Source organism: Pan paniscus, chromosome 12 (assembly GCF_029289425.2).
Source record: "Pan paniscus chromosome 12, NHGRI_mPanPan1-v2.0_pri, whole genome shotgun sequence".
Classification (NCBI taxonomy): Eukaryota; Metazoa; Chordata; class Mammalia; order Primates; family Hominidae; genus Pan; species Pan paniscus.
In genome coordinates, this window is record NC_073261.2 from 34,677,100 (window position 1) to 34,692,320 (window position 15,221).

A 15,221-nucleotide genomic window follows, 5' to 3' on the forward strand; every position below is an offset into this window, starting at 1 on the left:
CTGGCTTCAAATCCTTCTCTGACTTACCAGCTCTGGAACCTTAAGCAAGTGACGTAACCTCTCTAAGCCTCAGTTGCCTCATCTTTAAAATGGCATCCCTAATCCTTACTATGAAGAGATATCATGGGTAAATGAGATGCTGTACTTACGAAAGGGCAAGTCCCTGTATTGGTCAAGTGTTTTTACAGCATTGCTGCATAACACACAGCCCCAGGGGCTCAGCAGCTTAAAACAAGTGTTTATTTCTTGCTAATAATTTGCAGTGAGCTGGGAAGCCTTGCCTCGGACTGGGGGCCAGGCTCTGTTTGCTTCTGTGTGTCTCATTCACAGGCCGGTGGTTCCCTGGAGCTTGCTCTTCTCATTGTGCAGGGGTGGGGTCAGTGCTGCCACCCAACACCACATTCAGTTAGAGCCTCCAGTCAGACCAGGCATGCACTAACTCTGCTCATGCATCTCTAGCCAAAGCTGGTCATGTGCACAGCAAGAAATCTGCTCTGTCCTGTCCACAGGGAAGTCGCAGGAATGTGGGAAGGCCAGGAAGGATTGTGAGCCAATAATACATCTTGATGATCCACAATAGATGGAAGCTATTATTGATTCATTATCTCAAAATGGCTCCACAAGCCAACCCCTTCTATCCATCCCCAGTGCCACCTCCTAATTCAGGTCCTCGACGCTTTTTGCTTGCATGGCTGCCAGAGCCTTTGGGCAGGTCTCTCTGTGTTGATGTGTTCACCCCCACTCCTATCTCCTCCATCCAACGCTCTACCACCAAGGCAATCCTCCTAAAACACAACCACAGTGTTCTTCACACTCCCTATGATTCCCTGCAACCCACATTATTAATTATTAATCCAATTAATAAAAATTAATGTACTAATCCCCAGCTTCTCAGTGTGGCCCTTCACAATCTGCTTGTCCAGCCTCATCTCTTGCCTCCCCAGCTTTCCCCAGCAGACCCCTCTCCCACCCATTCCAATGCCATCCTCTTCTCCCAACCTAGTTCTTTCAGGCCCTGTGCCTTTGCACTTGCCCCTGTCTGAAATGTCCTTCCCACTTCTTCTTGAAGGGAGTGAGTGCCAACTCACCTTTCCAACCCCACACCAATGCACACCAGGATCTCCCCAAGACTCCAGGGTAGTAGTCACCATCTGTATTTCTGCAGCACACTGCACCTGCCTCTAGCACAGCTCGACAGCCCACTGAAGTGAATGATCTGTTCGATTGGTGCTGACTTGCCTTTCTTTCTCAGCTACAAACCACCCAAGGTGAAGTCATCTTAGCCTCTTGGAGTCAGCCTGACTGGGGTGAACCCATTGATATGTATTGCATAAATGAACATATCATGACAGTAGTGATGAGGGATCTCCAGCTATCTGTGTACTCTCTATGCTTCCCAGACTCTTTGGCAGTTGCACTGGGTACTGGCTGAGTTCTGGAAAACAGGAATGTGAGCAGAGTGCTGCAGATCTCCTTGTCAGGAGCACCTAAGAGCTGGCATGACTCTACACCCTCTCTCCTTCTGCAATGACCTCGTGTCAAGATGGCAGACCTGCAGAGATGAATGTGCCTGGATACCTGAGTCACCAGGTGGAGGAAACTCCCATTGACATGCATCACACTCCACATATGAAACCCTTCTTTTTCTGCACTGTCACTGGGGTTAGGGATTATTACTCACTGCAACTTAGCCAAGCATTAAGTTGCTTGACTAATACAAGTTTCAATAAATGTCGCTTCATTTCCCATGGCTTCTGACTGAATGCTGTGCAATATCCACAAACCATCCAGATTGTGGTTTATAAATACCACCCTTCACTAAAAGGACTCAGAGCTCCTTGGAGAAATGGCTGATGCTAAGGCTGGGGTAGGGAAGTACAAGGTGAGCCCAGAGTGCTGTGTGGTGCCAGAAAGCAAGGAAGCATTTAAAAAATGACAGGGACATGTCAAAGGACACATCAATCAACTTCAAGGGGCTTCCACTGGCCAAATCTGGGATGATGTGAGCATCCAAATTAATAATGATAATGGTAGATTATAGTCTATTGAATAAAATGAGAACCTATAGCTATAGAAAGAAAGAAAAGGGAAGGAAGAAAAGAAAGAAGAAGAGAGGGAGGGAGGGAGAGAGGGAGGGAGGGACGGAGGGAGGGAAGAAGGAAGAAGGCTTTCTTACAGTAGAATGCCAATGAATAAATACGAGGGAATAATAGAAAACTCCATTTGCAAACATGATCATAATAGTTTATTCAAGGAAGAATCATCACTGAGTGAAAATTTCAGAAGGTAAAGTATGTTTTCATTGTCTCATAGCACTTCCACTCATATGGTTTATTAATTGCAAAGAGAAAAAGTGGTAACTTAACAGTAGAGAAGCCCAGCAGGTCCTCCCTTAATGAGCTGAACAAAGTTAACAACACCAGGAATAGGACAAATGGGTGCCAAGTGTCTCTTGATGTGATACACTGAGAACACAGCATTGCTTCTGTAGCATTCCGGTCCCTGGAGGAAACATCAGACAAACACAGATGGAGGGACCTTCAAGGACTGACCTGAACTGTTCTTCGGTGTCAAACCCATGATAGACAAAAAGAGGCAGAGGAACTGTTCCAGATTAAGGGAGACTAAAAAGGTATGACAGCTGGATCAGGGGAAACGTGCCTTAAAGGGCATTATTGGGACTGTTGGCGAAATTTTAAGTGAACTGTATATTAGACAATTATCAAGGACTACACGATTGTATGGCATCAACCTCAAATTCCCCGAACTTGAGCACTAGAGTCTTCTTGTTCTGATGGAATATGTTCTGAAATGTTTAAGGGAGAGGAGAAGGATGCCTGCAACTGAATTTCAAATGGTTCAGGGAAAGATAATAGAGTAGAATAGACTATATAGATGGAGAAAGTAAATGTGGCAAATAACAATTGGTGAAGGTGGGTGAAGGGCATGAAAGTTCTTTGCCTTACAATTAATTCTTCTATAAGTCTGAAATTATTTGAAAATAAGAGAAATGCTTTCAGCTGTGAATAACAGAAAGCCTGACTACTTGTGGCTTTTGCAATAAAGACATTTAGTTATGTAACATAACAGGATTTAAGAGGAAGAAGGCAAGGACTTGAAAGGCTCAGTGATGTAGCTGAGGCCCCAGATTCCTTTTATCATTTTGTCCAAAGGCTCCACCTTCCTGAGTATTACTGCTTTATACCCTTGGAGCTTCATGATCACAGGATGGCTGTTATAGCTCCAGCCATCATGACCAAGTTCAGACTCCAGGAACAAGATGGAGGAAGCTATGTCAAGGGGGGCTTTTCTTGATGTGTCTCTCGCCTTTAACCAGTGAAGAAAATCTTCTTAGAAGGACACAGCAGACTTCTCCTTATGTCTCATTATCCAGAAGTGGACCACAGGACAGTCCCTACTGTAAACTCTTTCAAGTATCAGGCAAAAAGGAACAGAAGGCCCCAGCCTGGCTTAAACCAACCTTGAGTCATCACCTGACACTGGACACTTTGTTTATCCAAGCAAAATCAGGATTTTCTGTTAGCAAGCAAAGGAACTGCTCATGGGTAAGAAATTAACAGTGTGTGCCATAATTCATATTTGCCGCCAAGCATCTTCTCAGGCTGACACTGTGCCAAACAAGGGATTATAGAGATGAAGATGCAGCTTCCATCCCTGAAAGCTCACAGTCCATTCTCTCAGGGCAATCCTGGTAACCTCCTCATCACAATCATCCATCCAGATCATGGAAGTCCCTTTACTCCCCAAATAAGAAGGAGTAGCAGGAAAAAGTGACCTCATCAAGCTGACTCGAGTTTTTCCAAAAGCAAATAAATAAATAAATAAATAACTTTTTAACCTGCACAGCCAAATATCAAATAAATACATGTATGTTTTTTGGGGGGGTTGGGGGGTGTTTTTTTTTCTGAGCTTCCTGTGGTATTGAAACTATCTCCCACTTCCTCCTTTTTGTCTCAAAAGATCTTAAGCATTGGGCCAGACACAGTGGCTCCTGCCTGTAATCCCAGTACTTTGGGAGGCCGAGGTGGGCAGATTGCTTTAGCCCAGGTGTTCGAGACGAGTCTGGGCAACGTAAAAATAGCCCATCTCTAAAAAAATAAAATAAAATAAAATAAAAAAATTAGCCAGGCATAGAGGTGGATGCATGTAGTTCCAGCTACCTGGGAGGCTGAGGTGGGAGGATCACTTGAGCCCCAGGGGTTGAGGCTACAGTGAACCATGATCATCACATCTGGGCAACAGAGCAAGACCCTGTCTCAAAAAAAAAAAAAAAAGAAACTAAGCATCCATTCATTTTAGTTCATTTGAGGATGATTATTGACCTCCTCTTCTACCACCACTAGGGATACAGAGGAGGAGCAAACAGACATTATTCCTTCCTCTTGAGGCTCACAGTTAATTGGTAAAGAGGGACCACTATTCAGAAAGTCCCACACATCATTGTATGATCAAAAGCTATGACAGATGCAAGGAAGGAAAGCTGGATGGTGTTGTGAGGCTTCATGGCAGGGACACGAGACCTGGTCTAGAGGTGAGGGAAGACTTCCCTGAGGCACTGGCTTGAATGGAGAGCTGAAGGAGGAATAGGAATTCACTAGAAGAAAGAAGAGGAAGCAGCAAGTGCAAGGCCCTCCTGCAGCAGGAGGGAGCATAGCACATTCAAGGAAAAGAAGCCAGCAGTGTGGATTACAGAGGAAGAGTGCAGCACGAGGGCAGTGGCTTGAGATGAGGCCAGAGAGGAGGGCACGCAGGACCAAGGGGACCAAGGCAAGGATTTTGGTGTCCATCAAATTGGAGAGTGCTGAGCAGGGGAGGGGTAACCGTGTAATTGCCTTTCTCAAATGCCCGTTTTACCATAGCAAGGACAGACTGGTAGAAGCAAGGGATGAACTGGAGAGATGAGTGAGGAAGCTGCTCCAGAAGACCCATCAGGAGATGATGGTGACAGGGAATTGAGTGGTAGGAATGACAATGGGAAGAGATGAGCGGAATCCAGGTATTTGTGGGTAGAAGTGGCAGGTGTGGCTACTTATTGGAGATGGGGCTGTAGGGCTGTGAAGGTGTGAGTCCTTTACTTATCCATCTTAAGGGTCACGGCCAACACTCCTATAACAAAAGACACATTAACAAGAGAAAAACAGAGCAAATTTATTTAATCCAAGTTTTATGTGACATGGGAGGCTTCAGAAATGACAACCCAAAGGCCCAGGGAAAACTGTTAATTTTTATGCTTAGATTAGATGAAGAATGGACAGCCAGATAGAAATGTGATTGGACAAACGGGTATGACCTACTGGGAACAGACTGAAAGGGGACCCAGCAAAATTGTCTGCTCAGATTCTTCTGAGCCTCTCTGTGTAGCCTCCATTCCTCCTGGGTATGGGGCAGGACCCTTTCTGAAATGAGAGTTTTCAAAGGAGAAGGAGAAGATAGAGAATGACCTTTCTAGGTTTTATGGTTTGCTTTAGCAGGAGGGTTTCTAGGTTCTATGACCCATCTTGAGGAAGATAAATTCTGGTTTCTGTGACTCACTTTGGAGGATGAAGGCAAGCAGAAGAGAGGGTGTGAGGAGAAGGTTGGAAAGACCTTGCTTCTGAGTTCCTTCCAATGTCCTTCAGTTCAAAATACTCAGGCTGAGGCACCACGCTTTGGGGTGTCATGTTCTAAGCCCCGACAGCATAAGGGCAGCGTGGAGACAGCCTTTGCAGCCTGGCCTGCATAATGGACAGATGCTAGTGCAATCCATAGGGTTGGAAATGTGGAGGGATAACTGAATGGCGATGCCGGGAGCTTGAGTTCAGTGTTGGACACATTGAGTGTAAAGTGCCTTTGAGACACCCAAGTAGGCTGTTGGAAATAACCAGCCTGGAGCTGAGAGGTCAGGTTGAAAAGCAGTGTCTGGACGGCAGGTGGGCCCTTGGCCATGAATTAGACCACCAAGGAGAGCAAAGTGAGAAGTCAAGAGGACCTAGTAGGGCCCCTGAAAACTCCAAATGGCCAAGAAGAGGCAAAGAGCTACAAACAATCCTGAGAGGGGGCCGAGGGCAGAGCCACCTGGAGGGAATGTTCATCAAAGTCACACCCTGCCCCTGCATCCGCCCCTCACTCTGCACATGGGAGCTCAAGAAGCCAAGGGGCTTGCTCTGTCACCCAGCTTCATCCTGGGCAAAATGAGATCACAGTCCCCGACTCTCATTTGCCCTCTTTTCTGCTTTTGTTTTTTGTTTTTTTTTTCTTTTATGCTCTTTTTAATTTTTTTCTGGGTACACATTAGGTGCATATATATGTGAGGTACATGAGATGGTTTGATACAGACATGCACTGTGAAATAAGCACATCATGGAGAATGAGGTGTCCATCCCTGAAGCATTTATCCTTTCTTTCTTTCTTTCTTTCTTTCTTTCTTCCTTCCTTCCTTCCTTCCTTCCTTCCTTCCTTCCTTCCTTCCTTCCTTTCTTTCCTTCTTTCTTTCTTTCTTTCTTTCTTTCTTTCCTTTTTTTGAGATGGAGTCCAGCTCTGTTACCCAGGCTGGAGTGCAATGGCGTGATCTCTGCTCACTGCAAGCTCCGCCCCCCAGGTTCATGCCATTCTCCTGTCTCAGCCTCTTGAGCAGCTGGGACTACAGGTGCCCGCCACCATGCCAGGCTAATTTTTTTTGTATTTTTAGTAGAGATGGGGTTTCACAGTGTTCACGGGGATGCTCTCGATCTCCTGACCTCATGATCCGCCCACTTCGGCCTCCCAAAGTGCTGGGATTACAGGCCTGAGCCACTGCACCCGGCACATTTATCCTTTCTAATACCAACAATCTAATTACACTCTTTTAGTTATTTGTAAATGTACAATTAAGTTATTAATGACTACAGTCATCCTGCTGTGTGATCAAACAGTACATCTTATTCATTCTTTCTAACATCATCCCCACCTGCCCTCAGCCCCCCACTCCTCTTCTCAGCCTCTGGTAACCACCTTTCTGCTCTCTAGCTCCATGAGTTGAACTGTTTTGATTTTTAGATCCCACAAACCAGTGAGAACACGCAATGTGTGTCTTTCTGTGCCTGGCTTGTTTCACTTAACATAATGACCTCCCATTCCATCCATACCATTTTCTGCTTTTGTACAAGGCATAAAAAGCAGGGCAATGGGACTGAATGGATTTTCCACGCTGCTCTAACACACTACTGCAAACCTGGCAGCTTCAAACAACACAGGTGTATTCTCTCATAGTTCTGGAGGTCACAAATCCAAAACGAGTCTTCCTGGACTAAAACTGAGGTGTTGCCAGGACCCTTGGTAGAAGCCCTAGAGGAGAATCCATTCCTTGCCTCTTTGGTGGCTGCTGGCATTGTGAATTGTGGGCACATCACTCCAATCTCTGCCTCCACGGTCACATCACCTTCTCTTCTGTAGTCGAATCTCCTCTGCCTCCCTCTTCATCTATAAGGACACTTTGTGATTACATTGCGTATCCACACAGATAACCCACGATAGTCTCCCCGTTGCAAATCTTTGAAGTAATCTCATCCACAGAGTCTCTTCTGCCAACATCCCATTCACTAGTTCTGGAGGTTAGGACGTGGACATCTTTGGGGGTTATCATTCCCCCTTTCACAGGCTATCTGGGCTGTATACAGAACCAGAGATCTGAGAATCATCTTGGCGGCCTCACTCTGTGAGCAGAGAAACGTGTCTCTGCTCAGCAGCAATCCCTGGAGGCAGAGACTGGAAATTACACCTGCAACCGTAGCAAGAGCTTGCCAGGGGCCGGAATGGGTGCCATACCTAGAGCTGTACAGGCATCCACCTCAATTCTCTCAGCGGCCCTTTAAGGTTGCTCTCTTACTGCCACCAAGGTGCAGGGTGGTGAAGTTAACTCAGAGCAGAGACCTGGCCTCGAACCCTCGTCTCCCTGGGGAACAACCAATCAGCAGGAATCTGAACACAAGCACGAGAGGCAATCCGAGCCCTTCCCCAAAGCCTCACTCTTCATTCACTCTGGCTGGAATCCTGCCCTCCCTTCAGGGCCAAGCTTAGGGACAAGGAGCAACCAGATCCTACCTCCAAGGACAGAGCCCTTACGTATTTCTGCAATCTGTCTGCAGCCGGTGGTCTGAATGAGCATCGTGTCATCACAGCACTTGTAAATTTTGGAGGGGCTCCTCCACACTGAGGGAATATGCTTGTTCAGGGAAGGGCACGCTCCCCTATTTCTCCCGGAACCACACTTCTGCCGTGGGACCCTGAGAACACAAGGGCCCTCCCCTTGCCCTGTTGCTTCATGTGGCTTAGTCTTGCTTAACAAACATGCTAGGTGTGGAGGCTGAGGCCTACATGTAGTGTTGAGGGCAAGCAGGGACCGCCTGGAAATGCTGAAAGCATTCTCTTAAAGTGGGGCCTTCCCATCATGATTGCTAGGCCCATGATGAGAAGATATTGCAGGAAAGCACGACCTGGACCATAGAAAGGGCAGATCAATATGTGGGCCTTTATGTGCTTATCCCTCCCACCACCCTGCTGCAGACCCCACCCACACTCAAGCTTAGCCCCTGTGGCTTGGAACCCAAGGACGCTTCTGAGCTGAGGCAGACTTCAGGGAGTACTAGTTAGGATAGGTCAGCTGCAAGTAACAAACAAACAAACAAAATACACAGCAAACTCTGGCCCTCAGGGCCAAATTCAGCCCACCATCTATTTTTATAAATAAAGTTTTATTGGAACATAGGTGTACCCATTCATTTACACATTGTCTGTGGTTGTTTTTAGGGTTGTAGTGCCAACAGAGGTCTCATGGCCCACACAGAGCCTAAAATGTTTTCCATGTGGCCCTTTATGGAAAAAGTTCGCCCACCCCTGGCTTGAACAATGACAACATTGAATTATCTGCCATCACAAGAACTCCAGAGGAAGGTGGCTCCAGGGTCACACGAAGGCTCAGCAAAGTCCTCGAGGCCCCAGGCTCCTGTTCCCTCCTTGGCAGGTTGGCATTTCTTCTTGGGCTGGTTGCTTCATGGTCACAAGCCGGCTGCCACAGTTCCAGGCTTGACTGCCTCTCAGAAGCACATTCAGGCCAGGAGGAAGGGCAGGCTTCCTCCTCCCCTCTTCTTATTTAGGGATCAAAAATCCCTCCAGGGCGGTGCAGCAGAGGTCCCTTACCTCTCAGTGTTTAGACCAGGGGTTAGTAAGAATTTCCTATAAAGGACCAGATAGTGAGTATTTTAGGCTTGTCAGGTCACATATGATCTCTGCAGCATATTCTGTGTGTGTGTGTGTGTGTGTGTGTGTGTGTGAGAGAGAGAGAGAGATGACCCTTTAAAAATGTACACTCCATTCTTCTCATGAGCCATAGTTTGTCAACACCTGGTCTGGCACTCTTCACATGCCCTCTCCGTGCCCATCTCCAGCAAAGGATAGCGGGCTTACCCTTGCTATCAAAGGTGCTTGGCTTAGACCAATCACCCAAAACTGATGTTTCAGAGATGCCTGCTGGAGGAGTGTAGGCAGATATTACTGATGTCAGAAAAACAGTTTGAGTGCCACTTCCTTCTCTGGCTGCTGGTCCTGCCCTGTCCGAGGAGGAGGACGGAACCCACCCACCAAGCTATGGAGAGGTGGACCCCACAAATCCCCTCGCAAGCCACGTCTGAGGGCGAGCAGAGGGAAGAAACTCAAGCGTTTGTAGTCCTCTTTCTTAACAACCAGGCTTAAAGCGCCATCTTGTGTCTTGAAGGCAGAAGGAGGTCAGGATGTGTGTGCTAGAAGCAGGCAGAGGATCTTCACCAATGCCTCAAAAACTAGAGAAGGAAACATGGCGATCCTCAAGGCCCGCGGCGGCCCCAGCCCTTCCCGCACCCTGCGATAGTCTGGTGTTGGGAGGGTGGCCCACGTGTCCAAGCAACCACATCAGGGAGGTTCTGGGAGAGGAGAAGGCAAAGCTCCTGCCCTCATGAGGCAGGCAGTCCCATCCAGGACTGGACTGGATGAGCACCAATAAATAAGAAAACACAGCTGGCAGCTGACTGTGAAGGGTCTGGACAGGGTGCCGAAGTGAAGCGTAATGAGCTGGATAGTGAGGACCTCACTACAGAGGGACATCTATCTACACACGGCCTGAAGGGTGAGAAAGATGGATCCTTGCCCTGAGCCAGAAGTGCACACCCCAGAGAGAGCAGCTCCTGTGGAGGTCCTGTGGGGCAGGCATGGTAGGAATATTAAAGAGAAGAAGCCAGGTGTGGCTGCAGCCATGCAGGAGGAAGGGCTATGGGGTTGGGGAGGCAGAGGATGGGATTGGCATGAGAAGATGGAGATGCAGAGCCCAGATCGTGATAGCCCCAATAGTCCACGGGTAGGAGTTTGTATTTTCTACTAAAAGCAATGGGAGGGCGGGGCGCGGTAGCTCATGCCTATAATTCCAGCACTTTGGGAGGCCGAGGCGGGTGGATCACCTGAGGTCAGGAGTTCGAGAACAGCCTGACCAACATGGTGAAACCCCATCTTTACTAAAAATACAAAAATTAGACAAGTGTTATGGCACGTGCCTGTAATCCCAGCTACTCAGGAGGCTGAGGCAGGAGAATCGCTTGAACCCAGGAGGCGGAGGTTGCAGTGAGCTGAGATCATGCCATTGCACTCCAGCCTGGGTGACAAGAGCGAAACTCCACCTCAAAAAAAGTTGGGGGGGGCAATGGGAAACCATTGAATCGTTTTTAGCAGGTGGCCTGATTTGATTTACATTTTTTAGACATGTAGCTTCACTATCATGGTTATGGTGGTCCGTGCGTTACTAACATTGCTAAAACCACCATCATGCCAGAATTACCCTCCCATTTGTGGGTTAAAACACTGCACCCATCTGTCCCTCCCCAGAGTCCTCTTAGTGGCTGCTCTTAGGAGGAACTAACATGGACTACATTCCCCCATCACACCCAGCACAAGTGCCCTCCCAGCCTCCCCCACCCAACTCAGTCCCATTCACACGCAGCATGCCAGGGACTCTCCCATCAGGGGAACACCCTGTAACTCCCACGTTCCTCCAAAGCCTCTTGAGAGGGACCATGGTGCCCTGCAAGGAGTGGGTCCTGGTGGGTCCAGTGGAGGGAACGTCCTTGCTGAAACTGGCTGGGTCTTAGCCGGGAAGTGGTGACAGGTATCTCTCACATACGCTACGGGAACCCAGCGCAGCCAATGGAGTCCAATCAGCACACCTTGCGCCCACCCCTTCGTTTGGTAACTTGAGGCCACTGCCCACCCGCCAGGTACCCTCTCTCAAGCGTGCCCTGAAGTTCAGGGAAAGACGCCAGCGCCCCCTGCTGGTTGCGCTCTCCCATAGCGGGGCTCACATTTTGGGAGAAAGAAATCAGCTGTTAGCAGCTTTCATTCTTCACCATGTTAAGCAAAGCACAACATTTTATAACTGGGTGAAAAGCCAGATATTCTGTCAGCTGATTTGATTGTTCTGTACGCATATCCCTAAGCCATTGTTTGACGGATATTTTTACTGAGTTGACTTTCTTCATAAGATGATAGGACTAATGAAGAGAAAAGGCAATGGAGTTTTTAAAACCAGCGTGATGAACCAAATGCTGCCACTGACTAGCTATGTACATGTAATCCAAAGGTTCCCTCCGTTGAAACAAAATAACAGTGCTTACCTAACCAAGTCAGCTGTGAGCTGAGACTTCACAGACAGGCATAGAGAGAGATGGATGCAGGAAGGGCTTCCTTAGCTGAGAGGGTCGTGAAACTGGAAGGTAGTAGCAAGCATTTTCCAGTTGGATCTTTTGGCCGACATTTGTAGTGGGGAGACAAACATGTCTAATTTTCCCCCCACCCCGGCACATGGGCAGGTAGGAAGATGCTGGTGGGTTTGGTTCGACAGTTTGGAGAATGTCTTGTGGAAGGGGTGCTTTTTTTAATGCACACTCAGGCACCATGGGAGCCTGTTGTCACCCTGGATATCTAGCTCCATGCCCTTGCCCTTCCACTCTGCCTCGACAAGAGTCATGGCACCCAAAATACATGAGTTCAAATCTGAGTTTCACAGGCTCAGGGATGAACCCAAGCTACCAAATGCACAGGCCCCTCCTGTATACGGTTACAGCAGGTAAGGGAGTAACTTACTCAGTGCAAGCTGCTGTAACAAAATAGCACAAGCTGGGTGGCTAATCAACAACAGGCATTTATTTCTCACAGGTCTGGAGGCTGGAAGCCCAAGATCAGGGTGCCAGTGCTGGCATGGTCGGGTTCTGGTGAGGGCCCTCTTCCAGGTCACAGACAGCTGTCTTCTCATTGCATCCTCACATGACAGAAAAGAAGTGCACAAGCTCTCTGGCCCCCTCTTACAGGCACTAATCCCATTCACAAGGGTCCTACCATCATGGCCTCATTACCTCCCAAAGACCCCACCTCCAAATACCACCACATTGCCATTAAGCTTCAACATATGAATTTAAGGGGGAAACAAACATCCAGTCCATTGCAGATTGTCCTGATAATATGTGTGCCCAGGGCATTGCCCCCACAGCAAAGAGCGACATTGGAAGGCAAACCAATGTCAGGTTTCCTAATGTGCATGGAGTCATCCCTGGAAGAGTGAGTCCGGTGATCTTACCAGCTAATTGCATTGAGCTACCCCACCTTGGGGATCTACCTGCCAAGGAGAACAGAACACCACTGGCTTTGACACCCATCTCTCAACAATGATGGAAGAATGCTGGAAATTTACCTGCTCTGGTAGCTCTGTCTAAGTTCATCTTCCTTGTATGGACTTTCTTTTTTTTATTGCTCTCAAATACTTGTATTATTAAATATCTCATTTAAAATTTCTTTAAAATACATTAAAAGTACATTTAAAGAGTACATTTTAAGAGTGCAGATGAAAACATAATGAATACCTCTTTGCTTAAGAAAAAATATTTCGGACACAGCATGAACTCAGTTGCTGGTTCCAAGCCCCTCCCCTTCTCACTACACTGAACTTGGCATGCATTCTTTCTTCAGGTGCGTTTGTAATCTTACTACATATGGACATATCCCCCAGCAATATCAGGGATTGTTTTGCTTGTTCCTAGACATCATATAAATGGTATCATACCAATTATACCCCTACACTACTTAATGTTTCATTCAACATTGTTTTGGGGGACTATCCATGTTGATACATGAATTCTGTTGTGTTCATTTTTTCCTCTTGTGAAATAGTCCATCATGGAAATTGTCCCTAGTGTGTCTATCTGCACTCCTAATTGACAGGCATTTAGGCTGTTTTCCATTTTCCCAATTACAAGTTATGCTGAGTGAACATTCCTGAACACAGGTGTGAGGCTGTCTCTGGAGCACATGCCAAGGAACAGAATTCTTAGGTCGTAAGGAATGTGTACCTCCAGCCTTAGTCAATATTGCCAATTGCTGTCCTATCTGATTTTATTCATTTACGCTCCCACTAGCAGTATATATGAGTCTTTCTTTCACTTCTTGCCAACTCTTGCCAATCTAATGAATGGGAAGTGGTAACTCATTATTATTTCAATTTGTATTCCCTGTATTAATCCCTGAGACCTTAACACTTGTGTATTGCACATTCTGGTTCCTCTTTGGCAAATTGCCTTGGCATTAAGATAGTAAATTTTCCTTGCCACCTACGCTGGTTGAGTCAGGATGCTTAATTACTTGGAGGTAAAAAGCACCTGGCTGAAATAGCCATCCCTGAGGCTGCCTGTTGAGGATAGGAGATGCTTCATCCATCTTTAGATCCTTTCTTGGAAACGCTGAGCCTGGCCAGCCATGCAGGCTTTTCCAAGCTCTGATGCTGCCCTGTGTCCACAATAGCATCCCCACAGCCTGGATCCATCATTCCCAGCATTATGATAGCTCCTTTGTCTCCTTGGAAGAGCCCAAAACCCACAGCTGAGGCCTCAGGGCTTTTCTAATGTGCTTAGAACAGGGGTAAAGGTAATGCCAACCAAAATGGGGAAACCTGTATTCCTGCTCAGTCACTGCTTAGTCAGCATAAATCACTCCAGAGGATAGTTTGTTACTGACCTCAAAGACTCAGTTACAAAGATGATCACCATAGCATTGTTTACAGTAGCACCAAAAAAAAGGAACCACCTAAATATCTCTAAATGTCCAACATCACCGTTTGAAAAAATAAGGAATGGTACATCCTTCCATGGAATGTACCTTAAATCCACCCAAAATCATACTGCATATGGATATACAATGTCAAGGAAACTTACTCAGGAGTCCTAGCTTGGGGTCCATGGACGTCCAAGGAGATGCTTATCAAAGGGAGTTGGCATCCCCTGAGATGCTCATGAAAGTGCAGACTTCTAGGCCCCCCTCCAGACTGAATCTGCACTTCCAGCTTGGAGGGCAGGAATCCTAACAAGTTCCCCAGATGAGTCTCAGACACACTAAAGCCAGAGCATCAATGCCTGGGACCCAAAATAGGGAAGAAGCACTCTGGTGTATCAAGAGGAAAAAAGCAAGTTACATACAAACGCAGTATACATAAAAACACCGCCTTCATGTGGGTGTGGGTGTGGGTGTATACGTACTTCTGAAAAAAAAAATTATCGGCTGGGTGCGGTGGCCCACGTCTGTAATCCCAGCACTTTGGGAGGCCAAGGTAGATGGATCACCTGAGGTCAGGGGTTCAAGGCCAGCCTGGCCAATATGATGAAACCCTGTCTGTACTAAAAATACAAAAATTAGCTGGGCGTGGTGGCAGGCATCTGTAATCCCAGTTACTCCAGAGGCTGAGGCAGGAGAATCGCTTGACCCCAGGAGGCGGCAGTTGCAGTGAGCCAAGATCATGCCATTGCACTCCAGCCTGGGTGACAAGAGTGAAAGTCTGTCTCAAAAAAATTAAAAAAAAAAAAAATATATATATATATATATAATTTTTTAAATTTTTATTTTTTAGAGACAGGGTCTTGCTGTGCCACCCAAGCTAGAAAGCAGTGGCACAATCTTGTCTCACTACCCAATCTCAAACTCCTGGGCTCAAGTGATCCTCTCCACTCAGCCTCATGAGTAGCTGGGACTACAGGCATACTCCACCGCACCTGGGTTTTTTGTTTTGTGTTTTGTACAGACAGGGTCTCACTATGTTTGTGTTCCCTGGCTGGTCTTAAACTCTTGGCCTCAAGCGATCCTTCCGTGTCAGCCTCCCAAAGTGTTGGGATTACAGGCATGTGCCA

General features: G+C 47.1%; 1 protein-coding gene across 1 annotated transcript in view; it reads left to right on the plus strand.

Annotated features, from left to right (window-relative positions):
* Positions 1-2,104, plus strand: part of LOC100971766 (uncharacterized) — a 35,537-nt gene extending 33,433 nt beyond the window's left edge. Inside the window, exon 6 of the mRNA XM_034952267.3 lies at positions 1,401-2,104. Within this exon, the coding sequence (XP_034808158.2) occupies positions 1,401-1,454 (54 nt within the window). The 3' untranslated portion in view covers positions 1,455-2,104. The remainder of the gene's footprint in view (positions 1-1,400) is intronic.
* Positions 2,105-15,221: the final 13,117 nt, after the last annotated feature.